This window comes from Vicugna pacos, chromosome 2 (assembly GCF_048564905.1).
Source record: "Vicugna pacos chromosome 2, VicPac4, whole genome shotgun sequence".
Lineage (NCBI taxonomy): Eukaryota > Metazoa > Chordata > Mammalia > Artiodactyla > Camelidae > Vicugna > Vicugna pacos.
In genome coordinates this window covers 4,740,331-4,761,437 of record NC_132988.1, presented here as the reverse complement: position 1 = coordinate 4,761,437, position 21,107 = coordinate 4,740,331, and the positions used below count along the sequence as shown (strand labels likewise).

Sequence of the window (21,107 nt, the reverse complement as noted above, 5' to 3'; positions counted from 1 at the left end):
GTGTGTGTGTATTATAGAATACTACTCAGCCATAAAAAAAGAATGAAATAATGCCATTTGCAGCAACATGGATGGATCTAGAGATGATCATACTAAGTGAACTAAGGCAGACAGAGAAAGACAAATACCATATGATATCACTTACATGTGGAACCTAAAAAAAAAATGACACAAACGAACCTATTTACAGAACAGAAACAGACTCACAGACATAGAAAATGGAATTATGGTTACCAAAGGGGAATGGGTAGATTAAGAGTTTGGGATTAGCAGATACACACTGCTATATATAAAACAGATAAACAACAAGATCCTGCTGGGCAGCACAGGGAACTATATTCAATACCTTATAATAGCCTATAATGAAAAAGAATATGTATATATTATAACTGAATCACTATGCTGTGCACCAGAAACTAACATAACACTGTAATCAACTATATGTCAATAAAAAAAAAAGAAAAACCATACAAGAAACAAACAAAAAAACCCAACAAAAAAACCCACAATGGCAAAATTTCCCTATATTTAACCCATTTATTTTATAATTTCTATCTTAAATGCTATCAATAACTATTTCAGATATCCAAAAACAAAACAAATAAAAATACCAGTAATAATTGAGGGTTTTTAAATAAATATATGGTGTAATTATAGAACTATACACTCTTATATAGATATTCAGTTCAACAGTTTGGAAAGTGAGGTAGATATATATCTGCTAATATAATAAGATATTCAATGCATACCATTAAGCTACAGAAAGTATGTTGAACAATAGCCTATATAGTTTGATCTTATTTGTGGAAAATAAAGGAATATATAATACTGTGTTTATAAAATTCTGATATATTAACTAGAAACTGTTACCAGTGGTTGTCTTTGGGAAGTGGGACTAATAATGGCAGGATAAAGGGGAGATTTTTCTCTTCAGTTTATATCCTTAGGAAAATTTGAATTTTTTTTTTCAAAGTGAGTATTCCCTTAATAATAAAAAATGATCTGGAGCAATTTACAGCTAATTCAAATGCATGAAAATTTGGTTTCTTGGCTACAGATGAAAAAACACTGATTTCTAATTTGCTGGTTTTCTTCAGACCTTTAGTGACAGGCCAGTGGTTCTCAATCAGGGGTGATTTTGTAGCCTAGGGGATATTTGTCAAAGTGCAGATATGTTTTATTATCATGACTTGAGGGGAGCTACTGGCTTCTTAATAGATCGATTCCAGTGATGCTGCTTGAATATCCCACGATGCACAGGACAGCTCCCCAGACAAAGACTTATCCATCCTAAAATGTCAACAGGGCCCACGCTGAGAAAGCAGGGGCGAGTCACTGGGGAAGCACCAATGGGAAACCCCCGTGTCAGCAGCTTAAACACGTGCTCACTCTCAGGACAGGCAATTCATTCCTTCTGTGGCTGTTTGTCTTCCGGTGGAGATTTTCTAGTTGAATTCATGAGTTCGGGGAAGTGGATGCACATTACCCGGCAGGGGCACCAGGGCAGCTGCTGTAGCTCTTCAGAGGTTGTGACACTGTTGTTTTGGCTGATAACTTGGGGAAGGATTTCAGCCAGTAAACTTGGGGAATGGGTGATCCTCCGACGCCAGAGGTGATAGTCAAGTTTGCTGTAAGGAATAATTTCTTAGCTACAAGGACTATCAAACAACAGACTGGCTTACTAAGACAATCTCTCCAGGTTGTGAAAAAACTGGATAGATAATTTAAGTATGTTCTGCCAAAATTAAAGGAATCAACCCCAAAATATTTTCAGGCTGTTTGAACTAGTTCCATCAATCTCTGAATAACATCAACAGATGTTTAAAAGAAGCACATTTTAGACTTCAAATTTGATATTTTGAGACGTGCATACTCTGAGATACACAAAAATCCTTGAAAAAGTTCAATTGTCTATACCTCAATAAAGCTAGAAAAAAATAGTCCAAAAAAATCCACTGTCCTGACAAAATCCAAATGCTCAATATCTCTTCATGATGGTTCCTTCGTCCAGCTTCTCATTTTAAATCTTTGGTTAATGTTCTTTCTCATAGCTTGTGCTGGAACATATAAATCAGACACTTCGTTTCCCAAGAATGATGGGAACTCTTGGGAATGCTGGGAGTCTCCTTGTCTGAATTTCATGCCACGCTGACTGCAGACCTCACCCAGAACTGACCCAAGGACAGAACTGTTTACAGCCCCAAAATGCGCAATGCACACTGCTGCCTCCTTCCAGTAAAATGGGAGTGGGGGTGGGGGCACTTAATGCCACTCAGCAGCGTTTCCCTCTTCCATATGCTCTCCCATCTCCTAGATGAGCACTTCATTCCTTCTCTCCTCAACCCTCCACCCCCCTGAGGCCATCCCAGGAGCCCCACGGCGCCCTACGGACCACCCTTGTGCACTCCGCCTCCTCCGAGCCCTCTGCTCCAGTCCCTCTCCTGAGCTCACCTCCATCCCTCTCACCTGCTCAGGACAGAGCCAGTGATTCTCCCTCCTATCTCAGCAGCATAAGGTTTTACCTCTTTCTTAGATCGTGCCCAGTAGCCTGAAACAGGCTCTTGTGTCTCCCTTCTTAAAAACAAGACAAAAGAGAACACATTTCATTCCCCCTGCTAGGTGCCTCCTCATTTCTCAACTCCCCTCTAAAGAGCAAAACTTGTCAGAAATTGTATACTGGTGTTCTGATTCAGTTTTGGAGTGTTTACCACTAAACGTTTAGAGCTCTTATGAACACAAGAGTAACTTTCCTTTGTGAATCTTTGTTACCATGTTTGCAACAGGGAAGAACAAATCTGACACCATATTGGGTGTTTCTTTTACCTGAACCTGTGTATCTATTGCTTTTGCTACAAGTTCATCACTAAAGGGATGTGCCTAAAAGCTTAAGTTATACATAATGGTCCATTGCTGGGAACCCTGCCTCCCAGGTAATGAGCATTAAGCTAAAATATCTTTGTTGAGCGCACAGGAAGCATCCTGACCAGGCTGACCCAAGAATGACTGCAGGAAGGAAGAAATGACACATCTCCTCTGGAGTCTGGCTGGAACAAGGAAATGTTTGCAACAACTTACCACCTTTTTCACTTTACCTCCTCACCTCCTCCTCTTTGATCTATGAAAGAAACTAGCATCCAAATCCAGGCAAGATAGTTCTTTGGGACACGAGTCCACCATCTTCTGGGTCTGCTGGCTTTCCAAATAAAGTCACTGTTCCTTGTCCCAACACCTTGTCTCTTGATTTATTGACCTGCCCTGCGGTGAGCAGACTGAGCTTGGACTCAGTAACATGCTGGGCAGGACAGTGATGCCTTAGGGCCTTTGAGGCAATGGTGTCCTATAACTTTGACCACAGACTCCTTGGCTTTAAGAGTTCTGTCAACTATTTATGGTTTTCCCTCCACAGTTCTCTACCAGCTGTCATTCAACTGTCATTAATTTGTCTGCCTCTGTCATGTCAGTGCTGCGATCACCATTTCTAATTTATTACTTGAATCTGCTACGACTGAAAATGCAGATGCCCAGACACGACATGACTTCTGTGTAAAGAGGGAACAACTGAGCTATGCGTGTGGGACTGAAAAAGGACACACTTTCCTTCTTTTCTTAAAATTTAATTTAATTTATTTTATCTGTGAAATTTGAATGTATTTGAATATCCCAGCCTTAATGCACAATTAACCCAAGTCCATTCCTTGATTTTGAAAGCCTCACCTAACATGGAGATGGCACTTCACGTTTCATCTGCTCAACATTGATAGGTGTTATTACTGTTTTTCTGGGATCAGTGGCCTTCAGTTGGGTGAGATGTTATTATCAACATTGTGTAGGGCTTAGTATTCCACTGTCATGAAGGCCCAGCGAGCACTTACTGGATAAGTGCACTCATTTCCCACCACATGGAACAGCTGAAAGTTCTAAATTTTGTATTCACCCATTTCTAGTGTATGCCTCAAACTACGATGAAGCTCCCTCCTTGACTTTCCAGCCATCACATTGGATTCCTGCTCCGTGGTGTGACAGCAGCAGTTTACCCATGACACTACTGGTACGGCTGAGACGAAAAGACCCCAGGTCAAGGGTGGGTGTGCATCTTAACAGCTCACTTCCACCAGCTCTGTCTCAGCCGTGTTCCCTTCTGGATTCTCTCACGTCTGGCTAAGAAGTCTGCAGTGGCTTCCTTTTCATTACACTTTAGCCTTTCAGGCAAAGCATCCCCAGCTGGCCACAACCTACTTTCTTAAACCTCAGAGTCCATTACATTACACTTTGCACTCTGATCAGTCGTTTAGTTCTTTTCTTTTCCTTTCACGTTTTTGGGTATTTACTGTATCAGTCACTAGCACTGAGCACTTTACATACCTTATTTCATTTCATCCTCAGAACAACGCCATTGCTCAGTTAGGAATACCATCACGGTTTTACAGTTTAGAAGGTAAGGCACAGAGGAGTGAATTGCTTGGGGATCCCAGAACGAGAAAGTGGCGGGACTGAGAGTCAGACTCTGTCTGATTCTGATTTCAGAACATGTGTTCTTAACCACTCTGCCTCCGCTAGTCCCCCCATATTGCCCTGCCTGCGAGCCGCTGAACAATCATTCACACTTCTGCCTCCCTCTCTTGGCTGGTGATAGTGTCCTGCATATTATATTTTCACCTGGGTCTCACCCTTCACGGTCAAGATCAATTATACCTTCAGGCGGACACCCTCTCTGACCATGACGCTGCCGGTGCGGCTGAGGAGAACTGCCCCTCTGTTGGAATCTTTCAGCGCAAGGACGAGATGCTGGCTGCTTTACTGGTGGCTGCTTACTAGCTAGCAAAGTCCAAGAGGCCCATTCAAGTCTGCGGTTGCTGACCCTGAGTGGCTGACGGCTGACCTGCCCACTGGTTCCCAGCTCACCAGACCGACACGTGGGTGGGACGCTCATCTGTGGCAGGTTAAGAGGAAGCACCGTTCCTCTAGAACTAGGCAGAGAGGCCGTGGATGCTCGACTGTTTTCCTTCATACTCCTCTCTCCTTTCAAAGAAAATCCCTTTCACGGCTCTCTGGTCCTTACAACTCCTTTTAGGGATAAAGGACTCTCTCGCCCCTCTTCCTCCCACACCTGCGATCCTCCCGCAAGGCGGCCTCCTCCCCACTGCGCTCCCGGGTGTGTGGACTCCCCTCATCTTCACTTCTTTCCCCACAGAATCAGCCACTGTCACTTCTTAGTGGCAATGGCCTCCCCCTCTGCCTCTTTCCCACCTGTTCTCCTCACAGCAGCCAGAGGGATCGTTCAGAAATAAATTAGATCACAAAAATGTCCCCTCGCAGATCTGTGAGCGTCCCGTGGTTCTCAGCATAAAAGCCGAACTTCCTACCCTCCCCTTCTGCCCTCCCACGAATTGACCCCTCCTATTCGCTGGCTTGGTTTCTTTCCACTTTTCTTGCCTCGCTTAGTTGGGGCCACACCGACTGTCTTGTGGGTGAGCTACGTGTGGTCTTGCTTGAAGGTTTTCGGGTAGCTGGTTCCACCCACCTGGATGCCTGGATTGTTCTCCCCTGGGGCCCTGGCTGCTTACTCCTCATCATTCAGGCCCCCCTTAGACTTTGGATCACTCTGTCTGAAGATTCTTCACAATCCTTGCCGGTTACTATCCTGTGACACTGTCCTTTTTTTTTTCTTCTTCACAACGCTTTCTACTGTCTGAGACATTTTATTTATTAGTTTACTTCTTCTGGGACTTAAATATCACCGCCAGCGTGTAAATTCCCTTACTGAGGGTGCTTTGTTATTCTGTCCGCGATTGATTTTCAGTGTCTGTGTTGGTGCTGGGGAATATTGTACGAATTCAAAAAAAAAAAATGAGTTCAAGGAAAGAAAGAATGAATAATTGTCCATGTATCTGAAACATTTAGAATGGTCTGTTATTAAATGGATCTGACTATTTTTCCTTTTAATTCCATTAGTTCCTAGTTCATAGGTTTTTTAAAAAAAACCTTTTATTGACGTATATACAGTGACAGTGCATCAGTTTCTGATGTACAGCACAATGTCCCAGTCATTCATTTACATACATACACTCATTTTCATATTCTTTTTCATTAAAGGCTATTACAAGATATTGAATATGTAGTTCTCTGTGCTATACAGAAGAAACTTTTTTTTAATCTACTTTTATATATAATGGCTAACACTTACAAATCTCAAACAACCAAATCTACCCCTTCCCACTCCCTTACCCCCAATAACCATATGGTTGTTTACTATGTCTGGGAGTCTGTTTCTGTTTTGCAGCTGAGTTTACACGTGTCCTCTAGTTTTTACATGGTGGTGCTGTGAAGATCTCTTTAGTAGCCATGGCATGGGACCTGTACGGAGGACTAGCTTTTCAGTAAAGCTGGTGGTGGAATAATACTGTTTTTACCACAGCTGTAGTTTGTCATCAAATGACGGTGAAAATCTGAAAGATTGGATTTTAGATTCACAGTCTAGAATATGCATCTGCATTAACTGCATGAATAAACATTTATTTTCCTAGATTAGCTAGGTTTCTTTAAATTGACATGAGATTAAATTAGCATAAGATTTACTTTTCGGGGGAAACAATAAACAAAACTTTGTGCTTTCATGTGCATGGAATTCTTTCCGTCCACCTGTGGAAACCCTATTGCGTACACCAATATTGCAACTCCAGAATGTATGTAATTTTCTGACTATGTTATTTCTAGAGTTAGTAGAGTTTCCAAATGTGCATTTAATTTACACCAGAAAGTAATTTATCCAGTGGAAAGACATCCCTTAGTCCAGCTGAAGGTGAATCACTTTTTTTTTTCATAAATGTATTGAAAACTATTTTTTTAGTGTTCTGTGACCTGTAGTTAAAACATTTCTAGTTGTATCAGAAGCTATTAGCATGTTTTTTGACATAATGTGTATAGTATTTGAAAAAGAGCCCACTTTCAGTCATGTATCTCTTTTAGTTCATTACCTGAGTTAATAATTACCTGTGAGAATGATATAATGTATTCTTACTTTAAAGATCTGGGCAAGCAGTTTCTCTAGATGGTGTGACCACAGTTCTGCACTTTTAAGGGAGATTACAAATGTGCTGAGGGTTGAAAGTGTCTTGATGCATTTTCAATGGGAATAAACAAATATCTTCGCTTGTATCCACTTGACACGATAGGGAAGTACAGCTAAATATTTGATAATATATGTTTTGCAAATTCTCAAGAGTTCGTATTTTACTAATGTATGTCGTTCTAATTATTATTTCAAACCCCTAGGCTTTGTGTTTATAATTCCTGTTTGTCCAATGCCCCATGCTTATAGGATATAACCAAATATACTTCTTTCTTGGTTATTCCTTTTTAACCCTTTCCCACCAATATCAGGCAGTTGGACCGTACTTTATTGCTCAGGGAAGGGAGACCAGAAAAGAACTTTTCTAGAATGGTCAACTGCCAAAAACAGTCAACTGCAAATCCAGATGCCTGAGAGACAGAGAGATTTTTTTTTTTAATTTTAATAAGCTTTTTTGAACGCTTGGCTTGAAGATCAAGACCAAAGACTGAAGGACACAGGGCATTGAGTTTTTCCACAGCCTGTAGAGGAGGTTAAGTGTGTTGCCCTGACCTTGGTGAGAGCTACACGTGAGAACAAAGCATCCTGTCCCATTGGAATTTCAAGCTCCCTGGGGGAAGGGAGGAGGTGGGAGTCAACAAGGGTGGGGGCGTTACCCAAGCAAAGGTGATTCTCCTCTTAGATTCTAATACGCAGCCCAAGGGAAGGGCACGACTCTGGAAGAAGCCTATGCTCTGGTTGGTGCGAGAGGCCGGGTGGCAAAGGGAGAGGTAAGGCAGAAATGGGGGTCTCAGTGAGCCCCAAGTCTCCCTTGGTCCTTGACAGGGGAGGAAGGACTTCGGGGTTTTCTTAGGCTCGCGGGAGAAGGCTGGCTGGGAGCAGACAGTCCACGGGAAGTAGCCTTGTTGCTTGGGTGGGAAACATGGGTTTTCTGGCCTGGTAGCTGGAGAATGTGAAAGCTTTGCATGCTTAGTAGGTACTGATGCCAACACCCAGAGCAATGAGTGAAATAATCCATGAGAAGCTGGCAACAGAAGTAGATATTCAGCCCTCTACCTGCCCCTCCACGTGGATGTTTCAGAAGCTGCCTTTGAACTACTGGGCGGAAGCTATTGGGCGGAACCGGAGAAGGGCAGACCAAGTAAGAATTCTTCAGTGATTGGTAGTATTTTAAAGAAAAAGTGCCTGATTTTTAAACCAAGCTACTTGGAATGAGCAAATTTAAATGTCCTGTTATTTTATGTAGAAGTTGTGAACGCTAAGTTTAGTCATAGAAACATAAAATTTTTCTTTCTTTCTTTCTTCCTTTCTTTTTCTTTCTTTCTTTCTTTCTTTCTTTCTTTCTTTCTTTCTTTCTTTCTTTCTTTCTTTCTTTCTTTCTTTCTTTCTTTTCTTCTTTCTTCCTTTCTTTCTTTTCTTTCTTTCTTTTCTTTCTTTCTTTTCTTTCTTCCTTTCTTCCTTCCTTTCTTCCTTCCTTCCTTCCTTTCTCGCTTTCTCGCTTTCTTCCTTCTTTCTTCCTTCTTTCTTCCTTCTTTCTTCCTTCCTTTCTTTCTTTCTTTCTTTCTTTCTTTCTTTCTTTCTTTCTTTCTTTCTTTCTTTCTTTTTTTCTTTCTTCCTTTCTTCCTTTCTTCCTCTCTTTCTTTCTTTCTTTCTTTCTTTCTTTCTTTCTTTCTTTCTTTCTTTCTTTCTTTCTTTCTTTCTTTCTTTCTTTCTTCCTGCCTTCCTGCCTTCCTGCCTTCCTTTTGTTCTTTCTTTCATATGAGTGTTAAATTAAGAGAACAAGGAGGCCATTATACTGAGGTGGCTCTAAAGCCAGGCTCAGAGGTAGGCAAACCAAAACCAAAGTCCATCAAGGCCTCAGGGTTATGAAACCCAAGTGCTAAGAGTGACCAATCAGAAACAGCCAACAAGGCTTCAAGCAATCAACAAAGTCAAATCAACAGTTTCCTTGCTTTACTTTGGTAACTTTCTCTCTCTGTCTCCCACTCTCCCTTTTCAGGTTTGGAGCTGCCCAATTCTAATCCATTTTTGCTCAAGTTAACTATTAAAAATTTTAACATGCCCATTTTATCTTTTAATATGAAATGTGTGGCCTAAAAATATGAAAAATTTCTATGATATATGCTATGCTATCTGGTTTCAATAGGCTTAATATTAATGATGGAACAGAATTGTTTAAGTGCAGATCTGTGTGACGGTTTGTAACATTTCCTTCCACCCTCAAACTCTGTGGCAAAGAATGCTGGCTGGCAGTTCTTTTAACCCTCTTCTGTGAACTCCTCCCCCACTGTGTGCTTTCTGCAGGAAAAAAAGGACAAACTTCTTTTTTTCCTCCTGAAAAAATTAGTCAGAATAGAAAAGAGACTTTGTGCCCAAGAACAGCAGAGGAGGATGTAGCATTAGGGGTGAGGGCTGAATGATAGGGAAATAAGACGCAGATGGGATCCAGGCAGCCTTGGACCAGAAAGAAATCTGGGGGAAAAGAGGCAAGGCTCCAGGGAATGAAGAATTACAGAGAAGAGGAAAGGACATGGGACTTAATAAAATTCCTGTAGATCTGATACAATCAATGGACTGTTCTTTAAACCTTTTCAGAGGCATGGATAAAGGTGAATGACCTTCATGTATCCAAGGGAACTCTAATTCAAAAAGACACATGCACCCCAATGTTCACAGCAAAACTATTTACAACAGCCAAGATATGGAAGCAACCTAAATGTCCATCAACAGATGACTGGATAAAGAAGTTGTGGTATATATATACAATGGAATACTACTCAGCCATAAAAAAGAATAAAATAATGCCATTTGCAGCAACATGGTTGGACCTGAAGATCATTATATTAAGTGAAGTGGGCCAGAAAGGGAAAGAAAAATACCTTATGATCTTACTCATATGTATAATCTAAAAAGAAGACAAATGAGCTTATGTACAAAACAGAAACAGACCACAGACATGGAAAACAAACTTATGGTTACCCGGCGGGGAAAGGAGGTGGGAAGGCATAAACTGGGAGTTCAAGATTTGCAGATACTAACTACTATATATAAAACAGATAAACAACAAGTTTCTTCTGTTGAAGAAAGAACTACATTCAATATCTTGTGGTAACATATAATGAAGAAGAACATAAAAACGTAGATGTATGTTCATGTACGACTCAACTATTATACTGTACACCAGAAACTGACACAACATTGTAAACTGACTAGACCACAATAAATTTAAAAAAAGGTGAAAGCCCTTGTTCTAGATGACTTTCTTAGATCTGAGCCCATTCTAGGACTGGACCACATATAATTAATGGCTTTATAACAGTTGCATCATCCGCAACACATACATGCCTTTCCCTGTTCCCTCCGCTGCCTGTACCTCAGAGCCAGCTAGGTGATTTCACTGTGTTCTTCTTTTATCTCTGAAGGCTTGCACTCTGCAAACATTGTTTATTTTTGTTCAATCCCATGTGGCCTCAATGCTTCCTTTGATTCCTTCATGACACACTGCCTTGTTAAATTCCATTCCTGACCAGTACCACATTCAGTCTCCATTTATCTATCCAGGCATCCATGATAACTCTTCCACAGGCAAACTGTTGAGAGGATATAGTCATCTTAACATATTTGGCCTTGACTTATCTGTTTGCATGTTAATTTAATAATTCTAGCCTGTGTGCCTGCATGTCCGTCTTATGTGTCTGTCTTCGGTCTGTACTTAGAGGGGAGGGAGGACATGTACTTAATTTATTCTCCTAGGTAATCATGATAATGGACCAGGAGAGAGTATGGAACTTGCTACATCTATTAGCTTAGAAACTTTGAAAAAGATGCCTAAGAGAACAGCAGCATGCCAAGAAGATTTGTACAGATTTTTTTCCATTAAAGTGGACTTGATGGACAGTTGATTTGCCCCAGTAGTTCACGTCCAAACTGGGGATGGATGCTCAGTTGCTGAGAAAAGTTATTAAACGTCAACTAACAAAATAATCCCTTTTTCCAGGGAGCAGAAATTCCTGTGCTATGAGCTCGGGACAGCAGGGGTAAGGACTGCAATCAGGAGGGCAGAAATAAAAATCTATATTTAACTCAGCCAAGCTTGCCACCTCTCCTGATCTCAACACAAAGAGGGGAGGTTAAATGGAGGTTATGAGGAGCTGACGGACAGCGTGATGGGTGATGTCTTCACGTCTAAGTTTGAAATGTGTGAGAAAGTAGGAACATTTATAAACCATGAGGCAGTTTTGCAATTTCCAGCAAATCAGCTGCAACAGAGAAAGCACAAATGGCAAATATCTGGACCACTGAAAATGAGTCCAACATCTCCAGTCTGCTCTGGGAAAAACCTATTAAAATACCAAAAGGCCGGGGTAGGGCGGGAGCAGCTGAGGATGAGAGAAAAGGGAGACAAGAAAGATGTGGATGGGAGTGGACATGGGAGTGGCCATAGTGGCACGTGATTGGCGTTCTCAGTGCTGATGCACCTGAGGTCTTAATTAGTTATTCTCATTCATTTATAACTGTGATGTGTGTCCTGTATAAACTCTTCCCCAAAAGCTGTGTGGGGTGGCTTCTCTGACCTCTCTCAGCAGAGCCAGGCACACACATTTAGACACGCTGTTCAGAATTTGTCAATTCATGTCGATTTGCACATCTCAGTCTCTAACATTTCAATTTTCAGTCTGTAAAGTCAGGTTTATCTTTTTAAAAATGGCTGCAACTACAGAAGTCATGCACGATCATGACTTCCTTACATGGAGTATTGGAACCAACTTACTAAATATTGCAAAAATCAGCCCAAAATGTCCATGAATAGCTGCAAAATGGGGCTGGGTGGGGGAAGACCTGCATACAGTGTGTTTAATATGCAACTGTCCTCTAATTGGTGAGGAGGGGATCTTAGGGAGAAGAGGTGGGTAGAAATAAGAATTCTGATGACAAAGTTTGGAACCAAGAGGGGACAGTTTCTTTCACGTAGATTTTGTCCGGAGGGGTGGTGAGATAGACTAAGAAAGAGAGAAAACCATTGAGATTTAAAAGGAGAAATCAAGTGCGAGGGGAGGAAGGGGACCTGGTTGATTAGAACTGGGTGTCAAATCTGGGCCCCCCGGAGGCCCTATGAGGAGGAGCTGCTGGAACTCCACGTGGAGGGATGAGAAGGGAGAAACTGACCACAGAGCAGGGTCAAAACCCCAAGGCAGTGGGAACATGGCCAAGGAGATTCATACACAGTGTTCCCTTTATTTCAATGCCTGGAGCCAAAATGCAAAGACAGCCTCACCCTGCCAGGTGAACAGGAAGTCGAGCCGGCAGAGAGAATTTACTACCAGCGTGGGAGTTATTTGCTAGCAAATCATGAATGGCAGATACCTTTGGGTAGCATCGCACGGCAGTGAAGTTGGGTTGCCTGGCATCTGTAAGCCTCCTTTAAATCCCCAGGAAGCTGTAAAACACATGACTCCATCTCAGGAAATCGTGTGTGTGCCAAAGTGGGGCAAAGGAGGAAACAATGAGTTTGGGGGGCTCTACTCTGTATGAGCAGATCTCAACTGTACCTCCTCCCCCTCCTGTACCTCAAGTACCAGCCTCAGCACAGGCACAGAGGCAGAAGACTCAGTATTTTGGGGGTTGGGGAGGAAGGGGGTATAGGAGAGGTGGAGCACATAGGTATTTGGTGCCTAAGCTACTTCCGGGCATCTAGGGGAAAGAGGCACTGTCTTGAAAGGAGAGGCAGAGAGAGTCTGAGAGTACAGATGCCTCCTGGGAAGCAGACGGTTTCCTTCCTCCTGTCCAGCAACCCTCAGTGTCCCGCAGCCTGCAGCCCACAGCCTCCCCCGCCTGGGTGGGATGCCCCAGGGCCCCGTGCCTTCGTCTGCACAGTGCGTGATGAAAACACTGCATCTTTAAAGATGACGTAGTTGTCTGGGGAGCAGCATGGGCGCGAGGAACGTGGATGCGAAAACACCCACTGGATCTGAATTCACTCTGAAAAGTATAGGAGCCCCTTTCTTGTGGGTTCCTCCGGGCCTGACTGCAGGCCTGGACTCAGGAAGGTGTAACCAGGACCCCTCTCTCCTCTGCCTAGTCTCTCCTGGGTTGTAAGAATGGTTTAAAATGTCGATCTGCCAGACAGGTATGTGGAACGGGATGATACCAGCGTAGCAGATCAGCAAATCTCAATTTTTGAGGCTAGGACTGTGCTGGATAATAAATGTATGCGAATAACCTTGGTCTAGGTTCTTTGACGGTTCACCCTCTATCCTTCTTGCGAGACTGGAGACCCGCTTTCAGCAGTGAGTAAAGATGGGGAGGGCACAGCTCAGTGGTGGAGCACGGGTTCTTACTCAGCACTGGGTCCTGGGTTCCATCCCCAGCACCTCCATTAAGTAAATAAATACCGAATTACCTCCCCCTCTCCAAAAAAAAGTGAGTAAAGGATAAGGAAGCTGACAGCAAAAGGGAGCCCAGCCACCTGGCCTCCGTCTCCTCCTGGGCGAGAAATGAGGGCGTTGAACTCTAGAAGCTTTATGTTGAACTCAAAAAGTCTAATTTTATGAAACTTAAATTAAAAAAAAATACTTGAGAGACAGAAGAGGAAACTGTTTAACCAAATTGCAATTTACTGGTGACTCAGACAGCTGGAGGCAGGAAAAGAGACTTCATATAATTTTTCCTTAAATGAATTAGATAAGAATCAAGAGAAAAGACTGTTAGGAGACAATAGTACAACTAAATTTTTTTTAATTGAAGTACAGCTGATTTACAATGTTGTGTTAGTTTCTGGTGCACAGCATAGTGATTCAGTAATACATATATATATATTCTTTTTCATATTCTTTTTCACTATAGGTTATTACAAGATATTGAATATAGTTCCCTGTGCTATACAGTAGGTCCTTGTTGATTATCTATTTTATATACAGTAGTGTGTGTATGTTAATCTCAAACTCCTAGTTTATCCCACCTCCCCTTTGTAACTAAGTTTGTTTTCTAGGTCTGTGAGTCTTTTTCTGTTTTGTAAATCAGTTCATTTGTGTCATTTTTCAGATTCCACAGATGAGTGACATCATATGACATTCATCTTTTCTCTGTCTGACCTACTCCACTCAGTATGATCATTTGTAGGCCCATCCATGTTGCTGCAGTTTTTTTTTTACAACTAAATATTTTTATCAATGAATTAAGTCATGTCATTGAATGGCCTCTCAGTTCAAGCTCACACTCAACCCTCTACCAAAGACAAACAAAAAAATGACTTAAAATCTCAACTGCCTTCTGGAAAGGGTGAATCTCATTGTTAAAGAGTACATCAGTTATCGGCTGTCCCTCTCTGTAGCCAGTCCCGTGGGTGGGCATGGGACTGAGTTTGGAGGCAGGAGCTCGACAGGAGAGAGCTCTGGGTGGTCCTTCATGACAGAATGAGAACTGAAGCCCCTGGGGCCACGTCAGGGTGGGGGTGGGGGACAAGCTGAGGAGGAAGGCGGGGGAGGAGGGGGAGAGGGACCTGTGCACAGACCAGAGACCAGCGCTCCACGTGGCCTGGAATAGCCCTTGAAAACGGCCAAGGGTCCCCATCCCCAAAGATCATTCTCACATTTTCAAGAGCACTGATTATTTTAAACAGATATATTCATTATAATAGAAGATTTAAGAAATAAGGAGACTCTAGTTAATTCCAATAATATTGAAATAATTGTAAAATAAATCTATTTAACAGAAATCAAATCTCCGAATTACAATAAAATGCACCTATTTTACAAGAAAATAGCAATTTCAAATGCAAATAGCCAGAGACCCCACTTTATACTGTCCTTTTCCCCCCACTCAACATTTATCTTTGCTGTGCTAGAGACTAATACCGAAATTTGAAATACACACAACTTGCCCCTGTTTAGCTCCAAAGAAGGGAAGGGCTTCTGGTTTCAGTGATGGACCCTCGTGGTTCTGGTCAGGGTGACGGGTGGAGATGCAGAATTGAAGAGGATGAGAGAGCACTGGATGGCTGTGCGTAAGATGGGAACCAGAGCCACTGGGCTGTGGAGGAAACGAGGGGCCAAAATACCCAGGAGGAGGGAGAGGTAGGCTCAGGTAAGAGGTAAGTCACTCGGTACTGGCCCTTCCTCTGTGTATAGCTCTGGGCCGGGGGCTGCAAACAAACGTGCTTCCCGAGCAAAATCCTAGAGGCAATACAGGTTGAGTCTAACTTTCCTTACAAATTATTTAAGCATGTGTCTCCATTCATCAATTTTTGGCACACACTGAGAATGTATGTAAAGCAGATGGTACCAGCTCATAGGAAAGATTTGTAAATACCACCTGGGTGGATTTCTCAGACGCCCCTGGGATGGGGAGGGCCTTGCTCTCATGGAAACTTTGTTTTTGTTTGGATTCACCAATGACCTTGGGCTGGTCAATATTTCTCTATTGCTTAATAACTAAAATGGAGAAATATGTAACTTGCTGAAGGATCAGTAGGCTAGATGAGCGGTCCTGTTCTGGTCCCTTTTAATTCTAAGATACTGTAGCTTTAGAAAATATTAGCACTGAATCAAGTTTTACTAGCACAGGCCTTCCAAGGACACAGACTTGGACTGAAATCTCTTTTGCAAGACCTCTTAAGGATGATGCCAGGGATGTGACTTAATATTTCTCATTTTCTGTTTCCTATTTTGTAAAGTAAGAATATCACTTAAAGTTGTTACTGGGATAAAGTCAGATGATACTTGTAAAGCATTTGGCACAGTTCGCAGTCCACGGAGAGCTCTCAATAAATGGTTGCTATAATGACCACCACATCCATAACCACCAACACAGAACTTGGAATTAACAGGGTGCAAATGCTCACAGTGTGTTTGTTGGGAGATTTTTGTTACTGTTTCAGTCTCCTTACCAGTAATGAGTCTATGCAGGTTTTGTTCATTGATGGATGACTGGGTAAAGTAGCTGTGGTATGTACACACAAAGGAATACTACCCAGCCATGAAAAGAATGAAATCCTGCCACATAAGACAACATGGATGGACGCTAAGTGAAATAAGTCAGATAGAGAAAGTCAAATACCACATGATTTCACTCATATGTGGAATCTACAAAAATAAAACAAAGAAACAAAATAAAACACAAACTCATGGATATGGAGATTAGATTAGTGGCTGCCAGACAGCAAGAGGGTTGTGGGTGTGAAACGGGTGGAGGGGTCAAGTGTATGGTGACAGATGGTAACTCGACCTTGCGGTTGTGATCGCTCTGTAGTGTATGCAAACGTTGAATTATAATGCTGGACACCTAAAAATCATACAGTAAAAAAATGCTTATGGTTTTTTCAGTCGAAAAATAAATCTTGCAAGAACACCCAACTCCAGGCATTTCAGCTGAACAATTTTGTCCTAATGTGTAATGAAGCTTGCAGAACTCCTTAGTTCACAAATATAATAATTTGTTTTTCTTTATTCAGATGACAATGATGCATTTGCACAGACTTGCTCTTTTTTTTTCTATTTGAACAGTAAAAATATGATTCCAAATTCAGAGGAGGGCAGTCCAGACTTGTGAGCAACCTTAAAACATGGGAGGTGAGATGTTAGACGCGTCCGTGGTCTGTGTATTGGCAAGTCTTTTCCTCCAGCTTTTGGAGGTGGGTGGATGCGTCGTGTTCTAATGGTCTGCTTTTCATGTACTAATGGTCTGTCCAGGACCATCCCCCCCGCCCCAATCTTGGTCCAGGCCAGTGCCACGACCTAACGCAAATACCAGCTGGCGCTGTAGGTATCCGCGTGAAATCTAACAGTGAGGACCTTACCAGCCGGGCCAGTTCTTGGGGAAATACTAAAGGGAATCAAATTTATATTTGAGCCCCTTCTATTTCCTACTTCCTTCCTTGTTCCCTGCCTATCCAAAGCATTGGAGATGGGGAGGGGACAGCTCGGTGGTAGAGCACATGCCTAGTATGCATGAGGTCCTGGGTTCAGTCCCCAGCACCTCCATTAAATAAATAAATGTATAAATAAATTTTAAAAACATAATTACCTCCTCCCCTAAAAATAAAAAATAAACAAACTCAGTGTGTTAAGTGAAAGGATTGATTTTTCTTGATGATACTGGTTAAGGGCTGAGTAAAGCATTTGCTGATAAGGACTTGTGATACAAGAAGTTGCCAAACGAGTGCAAGGGGTCCCCACAGACCATCACCCAGCTTCCCCTCGTGGTGCAATCTCACACAACCATAGGACATCATGAATACTGGGAAATCAACATCAGCACAATACAGCCAACTGGACTATAGACGGAGGAGGTTTTAAGAATAAAGAAATCCTCAAGGCTAAAAGGAAATCTTTTTTTCCCCCTGCACCTTAATGTGGCTCCTCTCTGTGTGCACCTAGGTTTTTGCCCTGTCTCACTGTTTGATCATTCTTGAAACGCTGTCTCTTCTCCACTCTAACCCTTCAGAGCAAGGGTCATGCTGCTTTTTTTTTTTTTAATTGAAGTACAGTCAATTACAATGAGTCAATTTCTGGTGTGCAGCACAATGTACCAGTCATGCATATACATACATATATTCATTTTCATATTCTTTTTCATTAAATGTTATTACAAAATATTGAGCTTAGTTCCCTGTGCTATACTGAAGAAACTTTTTAAAAAATCTATTTTTATATATAGTGGCTAACAGTAGTAAGTCTCAAACTCCCAAATTTATTCCTTCCCACCCCCTTTCCCAGTAACCATAAGACTGTTCACTATGTCTGTGAGTCTGTTTCTGTTTTGTAGATGAGTTCATTAGGTAACTGTCATTCAATACATACTTTTAGTTAAAAGGATGACCAGTAATTGCTTAGGTCTATAGAGGGCCTTCTGTTTTCAAAGTCCTTTTGTACATACTATCTACCAAGAATGTTCAAGGTCTAGGAGAGAGAGCAGGGACTAAGGAAGCCTTCCAATCTTGGCACTTTTTAGCTTGAGTCTTGTGACGAGGTACTGAATGTCCTGGTCTTGCCTTCCTCATGTGCTTAACTGTGTCCGTGTAATAGAGTTGTTGTGAAGATTCAAGGAGGTAATTTACCTAATAAAGAACCAAACACACGGGCTCTGGGACGTAGACAGGGTCAAAGATTTTACGGCCCTTTTACAAACTAAGGCTCTCAGTCACTGCGGGAAATTACAGAGCAAGGACATGGTAGTGCTGTTAAGCACCTTAAATCTCCCAGGAGAGCACAGTGTCTTTCCTGGGCAACAGGAGAGTGGATTGAAAAACAAGACTATCAACAACACCCACGGGGTAGTTACAGAGATTTAAGACATTGTCCTTATGTAGTTGACTTCTCCTTGGCTATCTGCACAGGAGATCCTCTCCTGATGTGGGGAGCTTGGTGATGAGATAAGCTTGCAGGTAAGTCATGGGTGTGGGTTGCTACTTTGGGGGCACCTATCAACTACTGGCACCATCCCACCCGGTGACAGCATGTAGCCGGGAATCCGACTTGCCTGGCTGGGAGGCGTGGAAGAATGAGAACTCAGTGCCCTGGACTTACAGGACATTACCAAAATCTTTTAAGGATCCAAAAGATAAATGTGGAAAGGGTTTTGGAGGGCTTTGATATCATCATCTTCATCACTATTATCCATTTTCTGCTCATGAAAATAAATTTTTATGGACAGGAGAAAACAGGGAAACAGAATTTTTTTTTTTTTTTTTTTTTTTTTTTTACTGAACGTGGACCATTTTTACCAAATGGCTGGGAACACATTAGCCAAACTGCCTGTCAGCTTGCCCTGAATACCTTCCACCCTCCCCTGAACCCCTCACACTAGGATGCTCCTCTGCAAGTATTCCTTTGACTTATTCAGTCTGCTCACTTCATTGAAATGGAAGAGGAGATGGCAAAAGATGTTCTGGATTTATGAGGCTGTTGGCTGCAAGTGTCAGCACTTGGATTCTATTAGAAACCTGCGATTTTTGATGTGGCTTACGATTTGACTTTGCACCCTCTAGTTGGAAGATGGAAGTATCAGCAATAAGATTAGAGCTGGAGAAAGCTGGAAACTAGGGTGTTTCTCCAGGATTTGGCATCATTTCCTCGGTTTGGATGCTGTCTCCCCCTTTAGACCATTAAAATAGAGTGTACTCGAAGTTAGGAAGAGAGGAGATAAAGGAAAAAAAAAATCACTCTGGGGCAGTACATGCATTAGAATTGGGAGGGTTAGGTTTGCAATTGACTCCCAGACATTCCTCCGTAGAATGTCTCCTTGTAAATAAACTTCTGCAAACTTTTAAGAGACAGAGAAATGTAAACATGCTTGTGAACTCCCAGTCTGTTGAAGCTTAGTGATTCCCAGCATCATAAGGTATAAAAGGTTCCCAGAAGGTTTTCTTTCTTGGTTTGCTTTGATTTTTCTCATCATGTATTACCTGAGAAACAAAAACATCTTATTTCTATTCACCTGATGTTTGAATAAGGTTTAGTGCTGAACAACTCCTTCCTTTGATTTAAAAAAAAAAAGATTTTCTGAAAAATAAATTAGGGCACACACACAGAGGAGGCAAAAAAAAATCACAATAGCAAAAGGAAAACTTGGGCTCCTCGTGTGTCTGTGGGGTTTCACTGCTTTGTGCTTTCCTTTGTTTTTCTTTCCAGGAATAATGAGAAACCTTGCTAAATAAAAAAGGAGTTTTCTGAATGCATTTCCCCGGGAGGAGGGTCACTTACGATACGATCACAAAAGACCGGGCACAGGAAGGGGAAGAAAGGTACAGAACCCCCCAGGATATGTGAGCGGGGCACATCTTTGGAACACAGTCTCTTTAAGGACCACTCCTCTTGAAATAAACCATGACTTATAAAACAGTCGTTAATACCAGTGAGACCTGCTGGTTATTCACAAGCACAGGTTTACACGACACGTTAGCCTTGCTTAACTCTTGAGTTGACAGTTTATCCCAGTTTTTAATTTAAGTACCAGAAATGTGTCAAGAAGAATGATTCTGAAGGGAGATGACAGTTTTATCAGAAGGAGCATCTGTATCTTAAAAGCATACATGTAAGAAACACACATTTGTACTTTTGATTATGTCATAAAATCCAAAGGCATACAAAATAAACACTGAGCATACTTACAGTATTTCCCCAAAATCAAGATGTAGAAGAAGACAGGACCAGATGGCATTTCCTTCTCGCCGGGAAGCAGGTTAAGGCAGGTGAACACAGCCAGGTCCTGGTTTCTGAGCCGCGTGCAGGCGCGGAGGTTGTGTGCTATGTCCGTCTGCGATCTGAGCAGCTATAAACCTGCCGTCCCTTCCTCTCTCACCGCCTCTCCCTCTCTCTTTCCATTTCCTCTTCTCTCCTTTATTCCTTTCTCTCTCCCAGAATCTCCCCTCCCCACCCTCCTTCTCTGACAGCCTTGATATCCCTTTTCACACGCACGCACGCACGCACGGACAAAGCTGAGCGGGGATGAAAAGTTTCAGGCAGAGAACATGCAGGCTCTTCTTGACTCCAAGCACTGTCCTGTTCCCCTGCCCTGCGACAGCTACCGAGGAGCGTGTGTGGGAACACTGACAACCGTCTGAACAGATCAAAGGCAGCTAGAGGGAAACGGATCTCAGAGACACCTCGCAAGCCCAGACTGCTTTTCCCCCTAGTGACTCGCGAGGAGGGGAAGGGCAGAACCAACGGGGCAAGATGCCTTTGTGCGATGAAATCTCAGGCAAGATTTAAGTGTAACGGCAGCCGTCTTTCATGGTCTGTCTGGGCTGAGGCATTTGAATGATAGGACTTTGTTCAAAGAAAGATCTAGAGGAAGGAGGAACAGATCTTCAGCGTTGTCAGACTCGTGAGTTCATTGACGGTGGAGTAAAACCTTCCTCGGTTTGAGTCTGTGGCTTGAGAGCTGCGGAGCTGCTGATTCTGGGCTGAGCCTTGCCTCTCCAGAGGGAAACACCTCTGCAGCCAAGCAGCTGTGATGCTCAGCAGAGGGCACACAGGACGTCTGGCAGAGGTCCTAGTGCACGCAGGTGATTACTACCTGGCAGCCACTCATCTGACGATGA

The 21,107-nt window shown here is 42.5% G+C and overlaps 1 protein-coding gene and 1 long non-coding RNA gene across 2 annotated transcripts in view; one reads left to right on the top strand and one right to left on the bottom strand.

The window, feature by feature from the left end:
• The window catches only part of RXFP1 (relaxin family peptide receptor 1), a 93,220-nt gene extending 72,861 nt beyond the window's left edge, over nt 1-20,359 (bottom strand). The window contains exon 1 of the mRNA XM_072974902.1: nt 20,176-20,359. Within this exon, the coding sequence (XP_072831003.1) occupies nt 20,176-20,224 (49 nt within the window). The 5' untranslated portion in view covers nt 20,225-20,359. The remainder of the gene's footprint in view (nt 1-20,175) is intronic.
• On the top strand, nt 7,758-10,012 carry LOC140700736 (uncharacterized). Its single transcript, XR_012079347.1, has 3 exons — nt 7,758-7,839; nt 8,043-8,210; nt 9,665-10,012. It is a non-coding gene; the product is annotated as an uncharacterized lncRNA (long non-coding RNA).
• Nucleotides 20,360-21,107: the final 748 nt, after the last annotated feature.